Source organism: Taeniopygia guttata, chromosome 15 (genome assembly GCF_048771995.1).
Source record: "Taeniopygia guttata chromosome 15, bTaeGut7.mat, whole genome shotgun sequence".
In the NCBI taxonomy this organism is placed as follows: Eukaryota; Metazoa; Chordata; class Aves; order Passeriformes; family Estrildidae; genus Taeniopygia; species Taeniopygia guttata.
In genome coordinates, this window is record NC_133040.1 from 10,297,293 (window position 1) to 10,316,532 (window position 19,240).

General features: G+C 51.2%; 2 protein-coding genes across 2 annotated transcripts; both read left to right on the forward strand.

The window, feature by feature from the left end:
- The first annotated feature begins 128 nt into the window (after positions 1-128).
- On the forward strand, positions 129-4,642 carry ERP29 (endoplasmic reticulum protein 29). Its single transcript, XM_002196408.6, has 3 exons — positions 129-324; positions 1,616-1,754; positions 3,002-4,642. The coding sequence occupies exons 1-3, from the start codon at positions 205-207 to the stop codon at positions 3,502-3,504; spliced, it is 762 nt and encodes a 253-aa protein (XP_002196444.1). The 5' UTR covers positions 129-204; the 3' UTR covers positions 3,505-4,642.
- A 1,292-nt stretch (positions 4,643-5,934) lies between these two features.
- On the forward strand, positions 5,935-18,066 carry TMEM116 (transmembrane protein 116). The gene is given in 12 exon segments (XM_030285519.4): positions 5,935-6,209; positions 6,211-6,271; positions 6,826-6,872; positions 7,000-7,063; positions 10,657-10,788; positions 14,275-14,379; positions 14,817-14,866; positions 15,291-15,374; positions 15,455-15,593; positions 16,314-16,458; positions 16,548-16,621; positions 17,231-18,066. Coding segments are annotated over 12 exon segments (1,281 nt in total). The 5' UTR covers positions 5,935-6,030; the 3' UTR covers positions 17,432-18,066.
- Positions 18,067-19,240: the final 1,174 nt, after the last annotated feature.

A 19,240-nucleotide genomic window follows, 5' to 3' on the forward strand; every position in this document is an offset into this window, starting at 1 on the left:
GTACCAGCAGCGGTGCTGTCCCGGGGGGCGCGGAGCTCCTGTGCGCGCTGCCCATTCCCCGCACGGCGTGGGAGCCCCCGCCCGGCCCCGAGCGCTGCCGCTCCCGCGGTGGCCCCGGGCAGCGGGGCGGGGCGAGCCGAGCCCCCGGCGGCGGCCGTCGCGCCGTCACGTGGCTCCGCAGCTCCGCTCCCTCCGCGCTCCGCCATGGCTGCGGCGGCTGCCGCCGGCTCGCTGCTGCTCTGCCTGCTCGGCCTGGTGCTGCCCGGCGGCAGCACGCTGCACACCAAGGGCTCCGTGCCGCTCGACACCATCACCTTCTACAAGGTACGGCGCTGGCGGGCCTGCCGGGAGCGCTCGGGGGGCGGGCGTGGGGCGGCACCGGGCCGTGTGCCCCGCGGCCGGCGGCAGCTCCGGGGCGCGGGAGGAACGCGGGGGGCGCGGCGGGGCCGCGGGCTCGGGGCCGCTGCCGCCGCCACCGGCGCGGGGAGCGCTCGGTGCTGGCGGAGCGGCCGCGCCGCAGCCAATGGGAGCGCGGCAGCTGCCGCACTCAGCCAATGGGAGCGCGGCGGTCGCGGCCGGCAGCCAATCGGCGCGGTCCAAGTGGAGCCGAGCCGCGGGGTCCGGCCCGGCTCGCTCCGGCCCGGCGGTACCGGCGGTACCGGAGGTGCGGCCGCAGCCGCGGCTCCTCTGCCGGGGCTGTGCTGTCCGTGCCGGTGAGGGATAGAGTCGGGGCCGTGAGCGCGCGCTGCTTGGGTGGTTTCACTTGTTCATCAAACAGCAACAGGCTTTTTTTTTTTTTTTTTTCCCACCTTTTTTTTCCCCTATTCACTAAATCACTTTGTAAGGAAGGAATCTTCCCAGGGCCTTGTGCGCTCCCCACCGGGACACTGAGCGCTCGGCAGGCCCAGGACGGAGCCTGCAGCCACCTGTGCGTACAGATGTTGTGCAGGGCCTGAGCAGGGCTGGCGGAGCGCTGTGTAGGTGGGGAGCTGTGGTGCAACCTCAACCTGTTCTAGAATAAGAGGATTTTGCAAGGTCTTCTACTTCAGGGAGGGGAAAATCCCTCAAGGGGTGACAGAGTCCATTGCCAAACTAATTGGAAAAGGCATCATCTGAGCAGAGCAAGGCTGAAGTGAAGAGGAATCAATTATATGAGAGTTTTCCATTTCACCTCCAGCATCTCCACTGCCTCCCTGTGCCTCCTCCTAGCCAAGAGTGCAGCTCTCATGCTGGGACACTTCAGAATGCCTATGCCTCTCTCCTCTTCATGTCCCACTGGAAAATGTTTCAGCTGATCTTCCAAGATGCCAGTCAGATTGCTTACAATAAGCAAATCTTAGAATTAAAGGCATTATCAGATTCCCCAAACCTACCACATACTATCTTTATCATCTGGTGCAGGAATACAGACACCTAAAGCTCAGTCTTTCCTCCACACGACAGTGAGTCATTTCTGAGAGGCCATAATTATATAAAATTTCCATTCTCCTCTGCATCTCCCCATTGCACAGGAAAAAAAGGGCAAGCAAAACCAACTTTTGGTGACTTGTACATTGCTCAGACCTGAAATGATCAAGTTTTGTCTTGTCTTTTTCCCTTTTTCTTCTTGTTTTAGGTTATTCCAAAGCATAAGTTTGTCCTTGTGAAGTTTGACACACAATATCCCTATGGAGAGAAACAAGATGAGTTTAAAAAGCTGGCGGAGAGCTCAGGCTCCAGTGAGGATCTGCTGGTGGCTGAAGTGGGAATATCAGGTGAGGAATTCTGAGTACATGCAAACAGTGTGGGCTGATGAGGAGGGGATACATTTCAGTGTGATTTCTGCAGGTTCTGAGGCAATTCTGGGGGAGGGATGGATGTGAGAGTGGAGCTCCTGCCCTGGCTGAGCCTGCTTGTGCGTGGGAGAGCTGCTTATCCATCTGGCTGGGTAATGAGGAGTCAGCCCACGCTGCTGAACTGCTGCCACCTCCTCATCCTCAGCAGTTCTTGCCTTTTTTTTTCCCCCCTTCTTTGCTGAGAGAAACCTTTTTGTCCCACATGCAGGGAACAGACCCCAGAAGAATCGTGCTTTAGCCACAGTCCTGCTCAGATAAAGAATATTTAGTGTGATTAATTCCATGCAGCAAACCCTGGGGCAGCACAGCAAGGGGTTGTTGCACTGTGGCTGCTCTAACTCGATGTGACTGTGACTGGATTTAAGAGAAAAAGAGTGAAGAATAGATCACTGTCACCTGACATGCTCTGGCTTTGTAGGTTGAATTAAGAATTTAGGCTTAATTATCAAACTGTGAAGTTTTACCCATTCTGATATTTCTAAACATATGTGGAATACTCTAAGTAGCATTTTTGCAATGGCTTTGTTTTCTGTCCTCAAGAATAAATATAATTTCTGTAAGATGAGTAAACGTCTTGTAGCTTGGCATGCTGTCAGAACCAAATCATTCTCTGCACATAGACAGGAAAAACTCTTACTTAACTGTAAAATCAGATAAAATCAATGGATAGAGGAAAATAAGAGGAAAAAGGGTATTGATTTCCCATGAGGAGGACAGGGTTTATACAAAAGGTCCTGCTAATGTCTTACACTCTCACAGTCACAGCAAAACACCATCACAGTCTTTTTCTTTGACAAACCCACTGAATGTTTGCCCTGCAGAAATGATTTTATGAGGTGTTTTTATTTCAGTGTGTGGCATTTCCTTGGAAGAGGCTCCCCAGAGAATGGTCACAGCCCGAAGGCTGCCAGAGCTCAGGGAGTATTTGGGCAATGTTCTCAGGCACAGGCTGTGATTTTGGGGTGCCGTGAGCAGGGCTGGAAGTTGGACTCAGTGATCCTTGTGGGTCCCTTCCAGCTCAGGATATTTCCATGGCTCTGTGATTTCCTGACAAACAGGTTATTAGGACATGTTGAAGCTCTGCCTACAAATATTTATGTGGGAGGGAATCTTAATTTAATTTTTTTATTAACTGTGCTTTTCTGTGTTTCATTGTCCCTTGATAGATTACGGTGATAAACTGAACACTGAGCTGGGAGAGAAGTACAAGCTTGACAAGGAAAAGTTCCCTGTTTTTCACTTGTTCCGGGATGGTGACTTTAACAATCCTTTACTTTATGATGGTGAAATCAAGGCTGGGGCTATTCAGCGCTGGCTGAAGAGTAATGGCATCTATCTGGGAATGCCAGGCTGCCTGAAGGAGTATGATGTGCTGGCCAGCAAATTTATGAGCACCACAGAGAAATCTGATCGCCAGGCCCTCCTGAAAAAGGGGCAGGAGAATTTAGGAAAAGCAAAAGAAACCGAGAAGAAGTCAGCAGAGCAATATTTGAAAATTATGAGCAAGATCCTGGAGCAGGGAGAGGAGTTTGCTGCTAATGAAGTCGTCCGAATCACAAAGCTGATCGAGAAGAACAAGATGAGTGATGGAAAGAAGGAGGAGCTCCAGAAAAGCCTCAACATCCTCGCTTCTTTCCGGAAGAAGAATAGTGAAAAAGATGAGCTCTAATGTGTTGGAGAACTCTCTACAAGCTGTGAAACATTGTCAAGATTCCTAACCAGTTCTCCTTAATGCAAGCAAACTTCCCGCTGACTTCAAAAGGGCAGCAGATCTCCTTCTGGGATTCTCAGTTTAGAAGGTCAAGAGGAAGACATTCCTTAAAAACACAGTATTCTAAATGTTTGAAAAATCACCTAAGAGCAAGGCACAGCAAGTATTGTGTAATACTATCCAATAACAGTGTTAAAGCAGACAACAAAAAAAAAACTCTAGATTGGCCAGAAGCTCATTCCTGGTGATTTTTACAGCTGTTCCCTGGCTAACAAATAAAATTCAGTCTCTCATTCCATCTTACGTGCTGGAAAAGGTACAGATTGGGTGCCCTCTACATGCCCACCTTTCCCTGTCCATAATATCCTTGGGTTTTATGTTTGTTGATCTACCCCTCACCCACCTTGTGTTGTCCTACTTGGGCTCTAAGTCTTGTTCTTACCTGTTGTTGACTAAGAAACTCAGAGCTTCCTTTTTCTGGCTTCTCCTTCCATGGCTTCTGTCCCTGTTTGCTTTGGGTGTCAGCCAAATGCTGGCAGTGAAGACAGTTCACAGCGTGCCCCTCATTTTCTGTCCAGAGCAGCTGTTTCATCAAATATTCTCCCGAAATCATTTGTAATACCCTGACACAGTGAGTGAAGTGAGTTCTGAGCAAGGGCAGAGTCTCCTTGAGGTGCTATTACACTCAGTCTCACCAGTTTGTGCAAAAAATCGGGTTTTCAGAGGTAAATTTGGATGTGTTTTCTTACAGCTGAAGAGGTGTTATACCTGTCCAAGCTTCATGAACAAAATGTTTTTCTAGCCTCCAGAAGCAATTGACACTGTCAAACTAGAGCCTCGTCAGTGTTTGGTAGTTCTAAATATTTGAAAATGAGGTCCTGTAAGAGGAAGCAGAAGTATTTGTGTCCTTAGAAGCCTCGTCTGTGTTATTTAAAAGGAGATGCTTGGCCCAAGGATCAGGTCAATCCTCAGAACTGTGCAGTTCACACTCTGGAATTCAGATGCCTCTGGAAGATGCTGAAGCCCTGGTCAGGGTGATAAAGTTGAAAAGAGAAGCACCTGTGAGTTTTACCGTAAAAACACGCTTTAAACAAAACTGATTCCTGTGGGAGCTTTGCTGCCTTTTGAATCTTGGTGTGGGTACCAGGAGCAGATGTTGCTGTGAGATAAAATGTATTAATAATGCTATAATAAAAAAAAAAAAATTCCACTTCAAAGCTTCTTCTTAAACCACTGTAGAGAAACTACTGCCAATTCCGTAATCAGAGAGGAAGCTGTGGCTGCTGAAGCGAGGTTAGGAGTACCAAGGGTGTCCCCTCAGGAGCGGCAGGGGAAGGACCCAGGCAGGGTGGGCAGTTCTTGGGAGGGCTTTGTGAAGATATGTCCCTCCTGGCTCGGAGACCCTGAGGGAATCGTCTCCCGAGGTGCTGAGGGGAGCTGTTCTCGAAGCACTGAGGGAACAATTCCCCGGGACTCTGAAGGGGGCAGCCCCTTATAGGATCAGAGCTTGAGGGGACCGTGCCCGGGCTCTGAGGGGAGCAGCTCTGAAGGAGCAGTGCCCGGGCTCTCTGAGGGGAGCAGCTCTGAAGGAACCGTGCCCGGGCTCTTTGAGGGGAGCAGCTGCGGCGCTGTGAGAACCGTGCCCGGGCTCTCTGAGGGGAGCGGCCCGCGGCGCTGTGCGATCCGTGCCCGGGCTCTCTGAGGGGAGCAGCTCTGAAGGAACCGTGCCCGGGCTCTCTGAGGGGAGCGGCCCGCGGTGCTGTACGAACCGTGCCCGGGCTCTCTGAGGGGAGCAGCTCTGAAGGAGCAGTGCCCGGGCTCTGAGGGGAGCAGCTCTGAAGGAGCAGTGCCCGGGCTCTCTGAGGGGAGCAGCTCTGAAGGAACCGTGCCCGGGCTCTTTGAGGGGAGCGGCCCGCGGCGCTGTGAGAACCGTGCCCGGGCTCTCTGAGGGGAGCAGCTCTGAAGGAGCAGTGCCCGGGCTCTCTGAGGGGAGCGGCCCGTGGCTCTGTGAGAACCGTGCCCGGGCTCTCTGAGGGGAGCAGCTCTGAAGGAACCGTACCCGGGCTCTCTGAGGGGAGCAGCTCTGAAGGAACCGTACCCGGGCTCTCTGAGGGGAGCGGCCCGTGGCTCTGTGCGAACCGTGCCCGGGCTCTCTGAGGGGAGCAGCTCTGAAGGAGCCGTGCCCGGGCTCTCTGAGGGGAGCAGCTCTGAAGGAGCCGTGCCCGGGCTCTCTGAGGGGAGCAGCTCTGAAGGAACCGTGCCCGGGCTCTCTGAGGGGAGCAGCCCCGCGCGCCCCCTCAGAGCCGCCGCCGCCCGCGCGCTCCTCGAAGCGCCTTCCCGCCCCCGGGTGCTGGTGACGTCACGGAGGGGCGGGGCCGAGGCTCCGCGGGGTCGCCTCAGAGCGGCTCCGTGAGGGGAGCCCGAGGCGGCGGTGACCGCAGCGAACCCGCCCACCGGGGCTCGCCCGGTTCTGCCCCTGGAGGGATGCGCGGGACGCCGGTCCCCGGGACGCCAATCCCGCTGTTTGCCCAGGGCTCCTGTCCCCTCAGCCCCTCTCTGCCACCGGGCGCTCCCCGCAGCCGGCCCCGCCGGCGGGGGCCGGGCACGGTGCGGCCTCGGGGCGGAGCGCGGGCGGCGCCCGCAGCCCCGGAGCGGTGCGGCGGCGGCGGCGGTACCCATGGCCCTGCCGGCGGAGGCAGACCGGCTGGATGGGGGCTGGCAGGAGGTGAGCGAGCCCCGCCGGCACCGAGACCCCCAGGGACAGCGGCTGCCCCCTCCCCCGGTACCTCGCTGTGCGCGTCTCTTCTCGTCCATCCCCTCACGGTGCTTCCCCAGCCCTGCGCCCCGCTCCGTGCCCGGAGGCACCGGCAGCGTTGCACGATACTCCCCCGGTGCCCGTCCCCGGTCGGTGCTGCCTATTCCTCTTGGGCACCCCGCTGTCCCTAGTCCCCGGGCCGTGCTGCCCGCTCTTCTCCGGGATCCGCCAATCCACCTGCCCGGGTCCGCGCTGCCCGCTCCTATCCCGATCCCCGGTCCTTGTCGTTCCTCCCTGAGCTCCCGGTCCGTGCTGCCCGCTCCTATCCCGGTCCCTGGTCCTTGTCGTTCCTCCCTGAGCTCCCGGTCCGTGCTGCCCGCTCCTATCCCGGTCCCCGGTCCTTGTCGCTCCTCCCGGAGCTCCCGGTCCGTGCTGCCCGCTCCTCCCGGGACCCCGCGCTCCCCGGGCGCTCCTGCCGCGCCTGGGGCTGTGTCACCTGAGCTCCCTCCCGACCTCCTCCCCAGGTCTACTCTGCGCTCCAGTGGATCCAGTTCACCATGGCCATGCTCAGGTACGACACGCTGCCCACGGAGTTACTGTCGCGAAGATGATTTTACCCAGAAAAGCAAAAAAAGAGAACTCGCGTCTCCCAGCGAGGCAGACGCGCTCCTGTTCCAACCTGTGCTTTGTTTTCTCAGCGTTGTAGGTTCCAGCTCAATTATTGCCTACGCCGTCTTCCAAAACGCAGTGAGGTCCCCCGAGGTAAGGTCTGAGCTTCCTTTTCCCTCCTTAAGCCGTGGTATCAGTCCCTGCAGGTGGGTCACACCTGTAGCACAGACCTTCTCCTAAGAGCAGCTGCAGATCTCAGGGTTATGTGATTAAATCTTGCTTAATAGCTGGGAGGCAAAGGGCTTGCTAAGAATTGGATTTTTGTCTTGGTAGGAGGTGAAAGGACTGACCTTGAACCTGTGCTTGTGCAGGGAGAAGCAGGTTCCTTAGTCCTGCGCTTTCTGTTGCTCCAGGAAAGTCCTCCAGTCATTCCTGGGAGCGCAGATTTCTTAGTGTGCCCTCCTCAGTGGGGCCAAACTCCTGCGGGGCTGAGGAGGTGTGCACAAAGCTGCTGAAGTGCAAATTGGAACTGCCCCTGTGGAAATGCTTTTACAGGTGTTGGGGTTTGGCTGCCTCTGAGGAGTTTCTCTGGGCGGGTGTGCTACTAAAACTGACCTCACAGCCTCCATCCCATCCTGCCAGGCTTGGGTGTCCACACACAGTCCCTCTGCGTGTCCAGGATTTCCTGGGGGCAGTGAGCCAAGATGATCCCTGTGAAGCTGGGATTTGCTGTCCAGGGTTTGCAGGCTCAGCCTGGCCTGTGGACCATGCAGAAAGTCAGTGGAGCTGGCAGCAGCTGTATCTCTCCTTCCTTCATCTTCATGTTCTTTGTACATTGTGGATTCAACCTGCAAGCCCAGAGAATGGGATTTTCAGGGACTTTCAGGGAGCTATCCCTTGAGAAGCAAGGAATGCAGGCAACTGAAACATTGTTGGATGGCACTGTGGGAAGGAGAACATGAGTCCACGTTTGCAGGGCAAATCTGTCCTATTTACAGCAGGGAGGACCTTGCTTCCAGCCAACCTCCTGGAAACGCTCTGCCCAGCACATCCAGAATAAACTGTGGAGATCTCCATGCATTCCCAGGGAAGAACAAAGGCTGGGACTTCTCCTTAGAGCTGGGATGGAAAACCTGCTTGAGTTTGTGCTGTCAAGGTGTACATCAAAGACTCCTTCTGCCACATCTGCACCTGGAAAGCTCCAGATGTGATTCCTTCCTGGGGTCCTCCCTCTGGAATGGTGTGGAGCAGGGGTTGGCAGTGTCCTGGTGTGACTCAGCAGCCTCATCCTGTTGGCTTCCATGGCCTGGCTGCTCAGGAGCCCTTCTGCTCTCAGTCATGTGATGGGGCTGTGGCTTGGGAGCTGTTCATAAGCCACACATGGCTCCAAGTCAACAATGCTCCAGAGGGTCCAGATGTTTCTGCTCAGGTTATTTCTGCAAATCTGGATAGGAGGGCAGGATGCCAGCTGGAGGGACTGGTTTGCATCAGCCTTCCAGGCTCTTCTGCTGCCAGGGGAGATCTGGTGCTGGGTTTCAAAAGTGACAAAATCTCCATTAACTTCCCCATCTTCTTGTCCTCATGTCTCGGGTCTGAAGTGGAAGTTTGTAAACAAAGGGGCTGGAAGAGATCCATATCAAAGCTTGCCACAAACAGCTTATTCCCTGAGTCATGAGGACCCACAGCAAAGCATTTAAAAATAAACAGGCTGGGAGGAGAAGGATCTTAGAAATGCTTTCCTTCCTGTCCCCAGCCTCAGAAATCAAATACTGCACTCTTGAAGCTTGCTTTCTGTCTCTACGGGGTCAATAAAACCTTTCAGCCTGAGGTAAATCATCCAGGAGAGGTGATGGCAAGCAAGGAAGAACCCTCAGCTCAACAGGTTTGAGGAAGAAATCTCAGCTCAGCAGGTCTGAGGAAGAACCTTCAGCTCAGCATGTGCCTGGGCCATGGCCACAGAGCCAAATCCCCGTGTGTGCTGCAGCTGGAGCTACCAGGATGTAAATCATTACATCTTTGCAGTCCCTTCCTCTATTTTATAAATACCAGTGGTTATTTTCTTTCCCCTTTTTCAAGCCAGAGCCACACATGCCCCTGTGTCCCCTACTTCTTTAGTCAGGTCTCTGCCAAAACAACTCCTGGACACGCCAGCAGTGCCTTGCTCTAAGGGCACTTGTGCTGGAGAAAGAGGTCACCTGTTTGATTGCAAAAGTGCCTTTTTTGCTTATTTTAGATCTGTTTGGTTTAACCTGCCTCAATCACAAACTGGACAGTGCCCCAAGCCTATCGTGCCAGGGCTTAATTTCTGCACCAGCGAGGAAAAGCCTGGTTAAAAAAAGGCATTTAGAGATGAAATCAAATTAAAATTAACTCCAGACCTTTGTGCCTTGTGCTCCTTCATGCCCTAAGGACAAATCTGGTTCAATCAGATCTACCTTAACTCTTATCACTCTTCCTAAACTCCCTCTCACTGCACATGGGAACAAGTATAACACAACGTGATGGGTGGCATACGTTTACTTCCAGGACAATACTGAGGCAAATCTCACCAAAAACTCAGCTCCATGAAAAGAAATACAAAGTCAATGCCTGCTGAAGCATTTCCATGCTGTGTTTAACATTATAATTTTCCATAGGGAAAGAAAAACACCACAATTTTCTCTCCTGGATGCTGAAAATGAGATACCAAAAGCTTTAATTAAGAATGTAGGTAATTAGGCTGTTTTTCCAGAGTCTCTGCTCTCCCACTAACAAAGAAAATGTTGGCCAGAATTTTTGCACAAATGTTTTCCTGCAGTGTTTACAGTCCTGGCCAGTGTGTGCAAACTGGAAATGGGCTGGAAACTGTTGTTAAAGGGGACACGACTTCTTTCCAGCAAGATGCAGCAATAATGGCTCTCAGTGGAAATAAATCCAGCTTGTAAAATAAACCCAATATTAGTCATCAGCTGAAATGACATGGAACACATAGAAAAATGTTTGTTTCAAGTCATTCCAGACCTGAGGAAGGGTTTGTGTTTACTCAAAGTTTGATTTCTATGTGAGTTTATTTAAAATATGATGTCTCTTCTCCCTGCCAACCTGTCCCGTTCTTCAAAATTGTAACATGATGGATATTTGGGATATTTTCTGTAAGTTTTGATGCTGCTCTTGGATCCTGTGGCAGAAGTGGTGGTTGGAGTGCATTGGAACAGCTCCTGGGAGCACAAATCCATGTGGAATTTCCCTGCAAGGAGAGTTGTCTCACCAGAAGAGCTGAGGGGTGACAGTGTTCAGATAACACCAGGTAACCTGGTATTGGTGTCTGAGCACAATTAATCTTTCTGCTATAATTGGTGTATGAATTTTAAAGGACTGGAAACAAGGTTGATATTCAGGACTAAAGGCTGAAAAGTTTTCATCTGGTAACTTTTCTTTGAACTTGCTTGGCTGTGAAAGTAGAAGAGACTTTTTTTATTGGAGCTCTCAGGTTTTGCTGCAGATTAATTGAGTGGTCTCAGAAATGTTGTCACAGTGCTTCCCTGAGGGTAAAATCATCCCTCCACAAAGTGCCACTTATGCCTCAATTAAGGCTTTCAAAGTAACTTCGCAGTGGGGTTTTTCTATTGAAAAACTTTCCTCACCTGCAGAAAACCTTTGGAAGGCTGTATTAAATATCTTTATGTCTGATAAGGGGGTAAAACTGCAGCTGAGGGTGGGAGGGCTGTGACTCCACTCACACCTGCTGAGCCTTTTCCCTTTTCCAGGTGCGTCCCCTTTTCTACCTGAGCCTCTCAGATCTGTTCCTGGGCATGTGCTGGCTGGCTGGGGCCCTGCTCTACAGCTCACCCACCTCCCAGCAAGATCTCATCTGCTACAACCTGCAGGCCATGGGACAGGTGAGTGGCCTTGGCACCACATTCTAGAATTAACCTTGTAATTTGTCATCATTAACCTTGTTGGTGATCAGAGCGTGGCTGTGGGGGCTGTTTCCAGATAGGCTTTAGCAGATCTCTTGGCTTTCTGTGGAAAAGGGAGATAATGACACTGGGGTTTAGGGTCCTCTGGTGTGTCAGAGGAAAAGAGAAGGTGGGATTTTGTAGTTGCTTGTGTGAAATGAGCAGATGGGACTTGATCTTTCTCCTGTTGGATCCATGCCCGTGGATCTCTGTGCTCTCACATGGCTGCTTTTCTGTTTCTCTTTGTGCTTCCTCCAGCCTGGGCAGGAACAGACATTCTGTGACTTGCTTGAGCTCAGGCTTAAATTACTCACGTGAACCTCCCAGTTCTTACTTTTTCCAAGGATCCTCCATCAGCACAAGCTCAGCTTGTGTCCCATTGATCAGCTGCTTCCCTGTGCTGGGGACCAGTGGAGTAGGGTAGGTGAGCACTGTTTTCCTGACAGTTTGCTGTTGCCTCAGTTCCCTTTTCAACACCAGGCTTTGGAAATCTCAGCTCTCAAAAATCTCTGCAGGGTCCAGCTGAACATGGGGAATCATAAATTATGATCTCTGGAATTTTTTTTTTTCCTTTTAAAAGACTGGGAAGTGCAAGGGAAGCCTTGATGTGTGGGCTTGGGTAGCTCCCTGAGAGTGTGGTGGTACCCACAACAGGGAACTGAATGTCCTTGTGGAAAAGCAGCATCCAAAGCTGGAAAGGATCTCCATGTGCCTCAGAGAGAGCAGGGAAGTAGCTGCAGCTACAGGATGGAATTGTTCCTGCTGTTGTGTGCCTGGGGATGGGCTCCTGCAGCCCAGGATTGTTTCAGCAGCTGTTTTGGGGGTACAGATGTGTTGCTGAGGGTGGTGAGAGCAACTGTTCCACTCCAGGCTCATCTCTGGTCTCTCCAGCTCTACTGGCTCCACAGTATGTTAATGTTGGGAGAAACAGTGAGGTTTGGGTAACTTGGCCACTTGGGAATGATGCAGAATGACATCAAAGATGTTTTCAAGGTGATGGTAAATGGGAAAATGAGGAGAGCTTGGGAGAGGCTTTCAGAGCTAGAAGATGGAAGGAGAAAGCAGGACTGAGGCTGTTCCTGAACTGTTTCCCTTGCCTGGGGGACAGTTCTTTCAGCTGGTGTGATGTTTTTATGGCCTGGGGAAGGCAGTTTGCACTGCTAGAGGAGAAATAAGTTAGCTATGGAAAATATGCCCATAATTTCTCAGCTCTCTTGCACTTCTGGCTCTTCTCTGCCCTCGTTTTTCCAGCCTGTGGATGGGACAAGGTGGGAGCTCTGTGTTCATGCTGGGTGGGCAGAGCTGGCCTTGGGCCAGGGCTTGTGGTGGGGTGTGCAGAGTCACACCCTGACCTCAGCCAGGGTCCCCTGGCTCCTCTCCTGTGTGCCACCACCAGTCCCCACAGCACAGGGACTGCCTGGGTGGCAGAGCCGGATTGTGCCTGGCAAGAGCTGTGGCTGCTGTTTGCTCTGGGAGAAATTAAAACAAACCTTTCCATGGAAACCTTTCCCTCAGGGCATGTGACAGTGCAGGACCTCCTCACTCAACACCCTGCAGTGCCCTTGAGAGGTGGGAACACCTTGTGCGTAAGAAGGAGCCAGTAACAACAGGTTGAACCAGCAGATTCTGCAGAGCAGGAGGGATCTGGAAGCTGGTGGAATGAGTAAATAAATGTCTCACTGTGCTTCTGGGTGTCTCACACCTGGGGCCTCTCTGCACACCAACACCCAGAAGGTGTCGGATGAGCCGAGGTGAGGACTGGAAGGGACAGCCCAGCAGTGGAGTTTGCAGCCCTTGGAGAGGCTCACACTGGAGTCATTGTGATGCCTCAAGGCACTGCCTTAGGAGCAGGGCGATATTTTGCTTTATTCAGGCTGTTTGCCATTATTTGTCGTCACAGGCTGATGTTGCAGTGGATGGAGCTGCCCAGTGTCCAAACTGTGTCAATAAAGAAGGAGATTGCTTTGTTTCTTGGATTTCCCCTCTTTCAGCCCCAGAGCTTTGATTGAGATGAATGTAAATACTGCTCCCTTTGCTGTCCCTCATTCTCTCCTCCTCCTACATTGCAATGATAAAGTCCAGAATAGATATTGTGGTTATAATTGCACAACTCCCCATGTTCTTCCAGTTCAGTTCCAGTGGCCTAATAATGTCCTGGCAGGCTCTGCTCATGCTGGGCAGCACAATGGGAGCCACACAGATGGGATAATGAGGGATTCTTGTGTCTCTGCTTTATTTCCTCATGGGCAGTGCTGCAGGACTGTCCCCAGCCCCAGAGCTGGGGCTCAGGAGAGCAGAATTCCCTTCCCTTCCTGCTGGCACCTTCACAAGTAGCATTTGGGTGTCTGTTCTAGAAGGCAGCACTGACATTTCATGAGCCTCTCCCAGGCGTCCTGAAGTGCAAGAGAACAATCCTTGTGGACTGTTTTGGCCTTCTCTGGAAGTAGTTGGAAAAGGGCAACAGCCCCTCATTAAAACTCATTTAATGAGCTGGAAAGTCACTGCAATGTTCCTGTGGCAGCCCTTGGACTCAGCCTCTTGAGCCAGCCAAGAGCATTCACAACCTCAGTGAAGGAGGCCAAGTTTGTTTAGTGACCACTTTCCCAGCTGTGGATGATACCAGGGTGGCAAACCTGTGCTCCTTATCTTTTTGGCAAAGGATAGCAAAGCCACAAAAAGGAAAAAAACATTAGCTTGTCCAGCCCTTCCTCTTTGCCACTGAAGTTTGTGTTTCCTGTCACAACACAGCATATGCATGTACGTGATCTGATTAGGCAACCTGGAGTAAGCATGAATTTGGAAACAAATTTGATCACGATTTGGGGGGGGTTTATAGGAAGTTTTAGATAATTAGACTAATCTGAAGCTGGAACCAAAGGCCATGAAACTCTCAGTGTGCTCTATCTTTTCTTCTTTTTTCCACAAAGGAAGAAAAGGGTTTTTTTGGATGTTAGCTTGGGCTGAGGGCAGAGAATAGCTGCCCTCACATTCCTCTTGAAATATTCAATTATTTTCTGTTTCCGTGAATTCTCTGCATAGTGAGCTCATTATGCAAGAAGCAAATCTAAATGTCACATCTGTGCTTGGTTTCCTAATGGTAATAGCATTGAGAAGGTCCAAGTGCCTCTGAAACCCTCATTTCCAGGCCCTGAGCCAAAAAATGAGCCAGGTCACAAAGATTTTTATTTATAAGACAATCCTGCTGTCATTAGTTGTCCTGTCTGAGGCCAAAGTGAAGCTGTGTGGTTTAAAGTGGGAATCTCCAACCTGGCTCTTCCCAGCTGGATGTGAGCACAGCCCCTGTGCTCAGACACTCACCTTTTGCAGGTGTTCATCATTCTGTCTCTGTTCCATGGGATTTGGGAGGAACTGAACATGCTCTAGGAATTGTTATTTCAGGACTGAAATGCTGGTTTTATTTCTCAGGTATTCTATGTGGCCTCTTTTCTTTACACTGTAAACTACACCTGGCACCTGTACATGGACCTCAAGGTGAAATACAACCAGAACCTCTTCAGGGTGCCCCCCCAGGTGAGTGGGACTGGTGTAAAGGCTGAGAACCCAGGGACAAGGACACAACACTCAGGAAAAACCTCCCTGCATTGCAGGCTGAGCAGATACTTCACACACTCCGTGACCAAAATCTCTCCTTGCAGTTAATTCCTCCCTCACACCCAAACAGGGAGGCACCACCACTGCCATGACCAGGCTGGGGAATACCTCAGGTATTCCTGCAAGATGACACATTCCTTATGCTCTTCCCAACAAACCCATCAGCCCCACTCCCCTACACAGCTTCCCCAGACATTTGCTGTGCACAGCAAACTTTGTATCCCAGATATTCCATCTGGTAGTTCAGGAGCAGCAGGCTGGGCAGATCCCCCTCAGCTGCTGAAATGCTCCCTGGAAGCTGCTTCCTGTGAACCAGGGGCTGTACAGAAATAATTAAGATTTTTTGGATTTTGCAGGTTGTAGATTATGCAAGTTGTGTTGGCCGAATAGCAACGATCTTGTCAAGGTAAGATTTCATTCTGCCTGGCAGAGGGTGTGGATTTGGTAAGAATTAATTCTCCCTGGTGGGAGAATGTGGATTTGGCAAACTTCAGTGTGCTGATCCCTGCTTCCTACTTGTTTTAAAGCAAGCTTTACTAAAAAAAGCTGTAAAGCTCGTCATTAACAGCAGAGTGACTTCATGAATGCAGAGTAAGAGGGTTTTTTCAACCAAGTTAATGATAACTTTATTAACTGGATGTGGTTTTCCAGAAGGTTTCCCTTTACCAATGATTAGCCCTCACAAATGAAAACCCCAATGATAAAATACTTTCCAGAGCAGTGCCAATAAAAGCAGCTTTAAAGTCCTCTGTAGTGATGGCAGAAAAACCAAGCAGTGCCCAAGTGGAGCAGCGCAATAACCCATGACTGTGCTGTCCTTCTCCTCTCAGCCTGATCCCTTTTCTCCTCATGGTGCCTGTGTTTTGCCTGGGCAACAGCAGTAATTGCTACCAGAACTTCAGCCAGAAGCACGGGTGAGCTTCCTCCCTTCCTCTGGCACAGCCCCAGGGCTGCTGGGGGTGGGCAGGAGCTCAGGCTCTCCCGTGTCCCACAGGTGTCTCCTGATGCACACGGAGATGGCCGAGCCCCCCAGCCAGCCCCAGAGCCTGAGCGGCTCCGTTTGCCGCGCCATGCATTTCTACGGCATTGGCGTCTTCCTCGTCTCCTTCCTCATCAGCTTCGTGGCCATCCTGGTAAGGCTGTCCTTGTGGGGCTCTTGGATGGCTCCAGAGGCTGGGCACTCATGGAATCACAGAATGGTTTGGGTGGGAAGGCATCTTTAAGCTCATCCAGTCCTGCTCTCTGCCATGGGCAGGGACACATTCCACTGTTCCAGGTTGCTCCAAGCCCTGTCCAGCCTGGCCTTGGACACTTCCAGGAATGGGGCAGCCACAGCTTCTGTGGGAAGGATTTCCTCCCAGATCCCATCTAAACCTGCTCTCAGTTTTCAATCCATTCCCCCGTGTCTGCTCACTCCATGCTCTTGGTAAATAGGGCAGGGGAATAACTGTGTGGTGCTGCCTCCATTTTGGAAAGGGTGGTAGGGGAAGGAAAATATCACCGTGCCACCAGATAAATCCATCTGGAGTCCTGAGTACTTTCAACCCAGACCAGAAATATTTAGCAGGATTTTCAAATATTGTCAAGCTTGGAGCTTGACAGAGGAGATCACCTTCTGCATGGGTCAGCAAGAGGAGCTTAATGGTTGGACTCCATGATCTTAGAGATCTTTTTCAGCCTAAACAGTATGATTCTAAAATCAATTCGGAGTCTTCAGTTTAGAAAAGGCCACTTGCAAAGCAACACCTCCCACAGGATTTCAGTGCTGTGTGAAAAGGTTGGATACACTGGGATCCACCCTGGATGAACCCAGCAGATCACAGCCTGTACAATATTTGCCTGTTCTTTTCCAGGTTATCCTGAGTCAGGCCCGAGGGCTGTACAAGAGGTTTGTGAACTCCACAGGATTCCTGGGGGATCAGCAGTGGGCCATGATTAAGATGGTAGAACAACGGGTGGTTTTTTACCCTGTTGCCTTCTTCTGCTGCTGGGCCCCAGGTGAGCCCAGAGTTCCTCCCACAGCATCCCCCTGTGGAACCCCAGAGAGGTGGGGTTTACTTCTCCCTCTCATCCATCCCTTTCCACAGCTGTCCTCCTTGGAATGCTGAAATTGACTGCTTCAACAACCAGCAAAATCTACATGGCTCTGCTGATCCTGCAGGTAAATGTCTGCCCCTGCAGCCTCTCCTGCCTTCTCACCTGGATGCAGCTGGGCAAGGATCTCTGCTGTGTGAGCCAAAGTCTGATTTGTGCTTTTGTTTGGCAGAGCTCTTGGTTTGGTGGTTGATGTTTTCCACAGGCATGAAAAGGTCTCAATACCCAAAATCCCAGCACCACAACAGTTCAGTGGTGAACAGGGTGCTGGGTGGATGTTTGGACTTGGTGACCTCAAAGGTCTTTTCCAACCTCAGTGATTCTGTGGACATGGAAATTGTAGTAAATAGGACTAGAAAGGATCCCCAGAAATTTGTTTTGTTTTCCGTGTGTCCCCAAGTCTCCAAATATGATTCCTTAATAACACTTGTCCAACTTCTTCCTGTGCCTGAGGCAGAAGTTAGACATTTTATTAAATTATATAGTTATTCTATTAATTTAATATATAAACATACATAAAATATATTCTGTATTTGTACAGCATTTATATTTAATTCGACATTCCTTAAACATTTATTAAAATAACAACACAATTTCTCTGTCACACGGAAGATAAAATCCTGCTGGGCGGGGGAGGTTTTCCAGGGATCCCTGATTCCCCTGTGCTCTCTCCCAGGCTCTCACCGCAGCTTCCCAGGGGCTGCTGAACTGTTTGGTGTACGGCTGGACCCAGCACGTGTTCCTGTCCCTGAAGCGCGGCTCCCGCCGGGACGTGGACACCCAGACGCCGCTCCTGCGCTCCCAGAAGAAATTCTATTCCAGCACGGGCCCCGCCGGCCCGCCCGACACCGAGGGCTCCTCCTCCACCCTGCTCTGATGCAGCCCTGCCCGGAAGGAGAGAGGCACAGTCCTTCCATCTCCTCGTTCTGCAGAGCCGGGCTGGGACTGTCCCTCGGGGCTGGCAGAGCCAGGCGCTCAGTGGACATAGTTATTTATTTGATGGATCATTTCAGCGTGGTAAATCTTTAGTCCAGACTTTCTTTTCCTGGAAATATCCCTAGAAATGCAGCAAACCCCAGGTAAAGGCTCAGAGACCTGGTCCAGCTCCATGGAGGTTGAGCAGAGGATGTTTTACTTTATTTCTTCAAGTTATTGCCTTTACAAATTAACAAAGAAGCAAAATGAGTATTTTTCCATCTCTGCCTTTAAATTCACTCTAACCATGAGAATTTCACCACCCTAAGAACCAATTGCAGGAAATGAAGAATTGCAAAGCAGGACAAAACCTGCCTGGAATTTCTGAACATTTCCCTTCCCTTCTTCCTGCCAACTCCTGCTCAGCCACAATACTCCCAAAAATCAGCTGCTTCGACCCTGTGGAGCATCTCTCATGAACCAGGTGAGCAGGACTTTGAATCTCTCTTTGCATTTCCAGAAGTTCACATGAATTATTTACTGAGGTCCCACCATTCTACAGGAAATAAAACAGGTCTTAAGCTGTGTTGAAAACAACTCTTTACCTTTACACTCTTTATTTTCCAACAGCTTCACTTTTTGGGTCCAACCCAAATTTTTCTCATAGCAGGTTAGACAAGAAGAGGAAATGCTCCAGTTTTGTGTATTTAACTTACACAACAGTGTAAACTCTGGGTAAGTCACACAAGGGCCCTGGAGGTTTGGTCAATGACTTATTTTCTCTTACAGAGTGAAACAATTCCACTTTGCTGTTCTACAGGATAAAAACAAAGTTTTCAGCCATCTTCTTCCACCTGGTCCTTCAAATCTTCCTCTAGTCCCAAAGTTTGGACATAGACAACTCAGTGTTTCTCCAGCCCCACTTCAAAGGCAAATATTCCACGGGGAGGATGGGATTTGAGCCCTGGCACTGGCAGGGCATGAAACACACCCAATCTCATCCCTGAGAGCCTCCTGCACCCGCCTAGGACTGACCCCGTTTGTGGAGCCAGTGCAATTTGTTTAAAAGGGGATTAAGGCTTTCTAAGTGATGGAAGATTACCCAGGAAACAATGATTGGATTGCTAATGGAGCATCAGAGCTGGTAGTGCGTGCTGACACATTTCCAGGGCTCCTCAGACAGCTCAGCAGTCCCTCAGTGTTTGTTTGAGGGGGAATTTTCTGGCTGGAAAGAGCCATTCCATGGGCACTCCAGCTGGGTTGGCTGCTCTAAGTGCTCCCAGGAAATTATTCCCTCAGTCCCTTTCCAAGTCTGGATGCTCCGAGGGTCACTCACCACCCAACCCACTCTGAACTCCCCTAAGGCACCAAGCAGAGGGAAATTCTCTTACAAGAAAGGAGCCTGAGCCCTCACAACTGCCCCATCTTGTGTCCTGAAATGCTCCCAGGCCAAGGGTGTGTCTGGTTCCTGTCAAGTCAAGCCCTGCTGGAGGACAACAAAACCATTTCCAGAGGCAGGAAGGGTCCAAGTGCCACCCTGAGGCTCTGTGTCCAGAGGGGTGAGGGAAAGCACTCCCTGCTGCCTGGAAAAGCACAGGGCCATCAGCAACAAAGGCAGATCCACTTCTCACCACCCAGTGTCCCCCAGCCCCAGCGGGGCTCCCACCTCAACCACCTGCAGGGATCATCAGCTCAGAGGAACTGGGTCCTATTTCCAGAGTCCCTGAAGGCAGAAGGACTCATCCCTCCCTTCCCTGACTGCCCAGTCCAA

Coding starts and splice junctions, on each gene's coding strand:
- ERP29 (XM_002196408.6), top strand. CDS start 205: ATGGCTGCGGCGGCTGCCGCCGGCTCGCTGCTGCTCTGCCTGCTCGGC. Junction 325..1,615: donor ACACCATCACCTTCTACAAG/GTACGGCGCTGG, acceptor TTCTTGTTTTAG/GTTATTCCAAAGCATAAGTT. Junction 1,755..3,001: donor GGCTGAAGTGGGAATATCAG/GTGAGGAATTCT, acceptor GTCCCTTGATAG/ATTACGGTGATAAACTGAAC.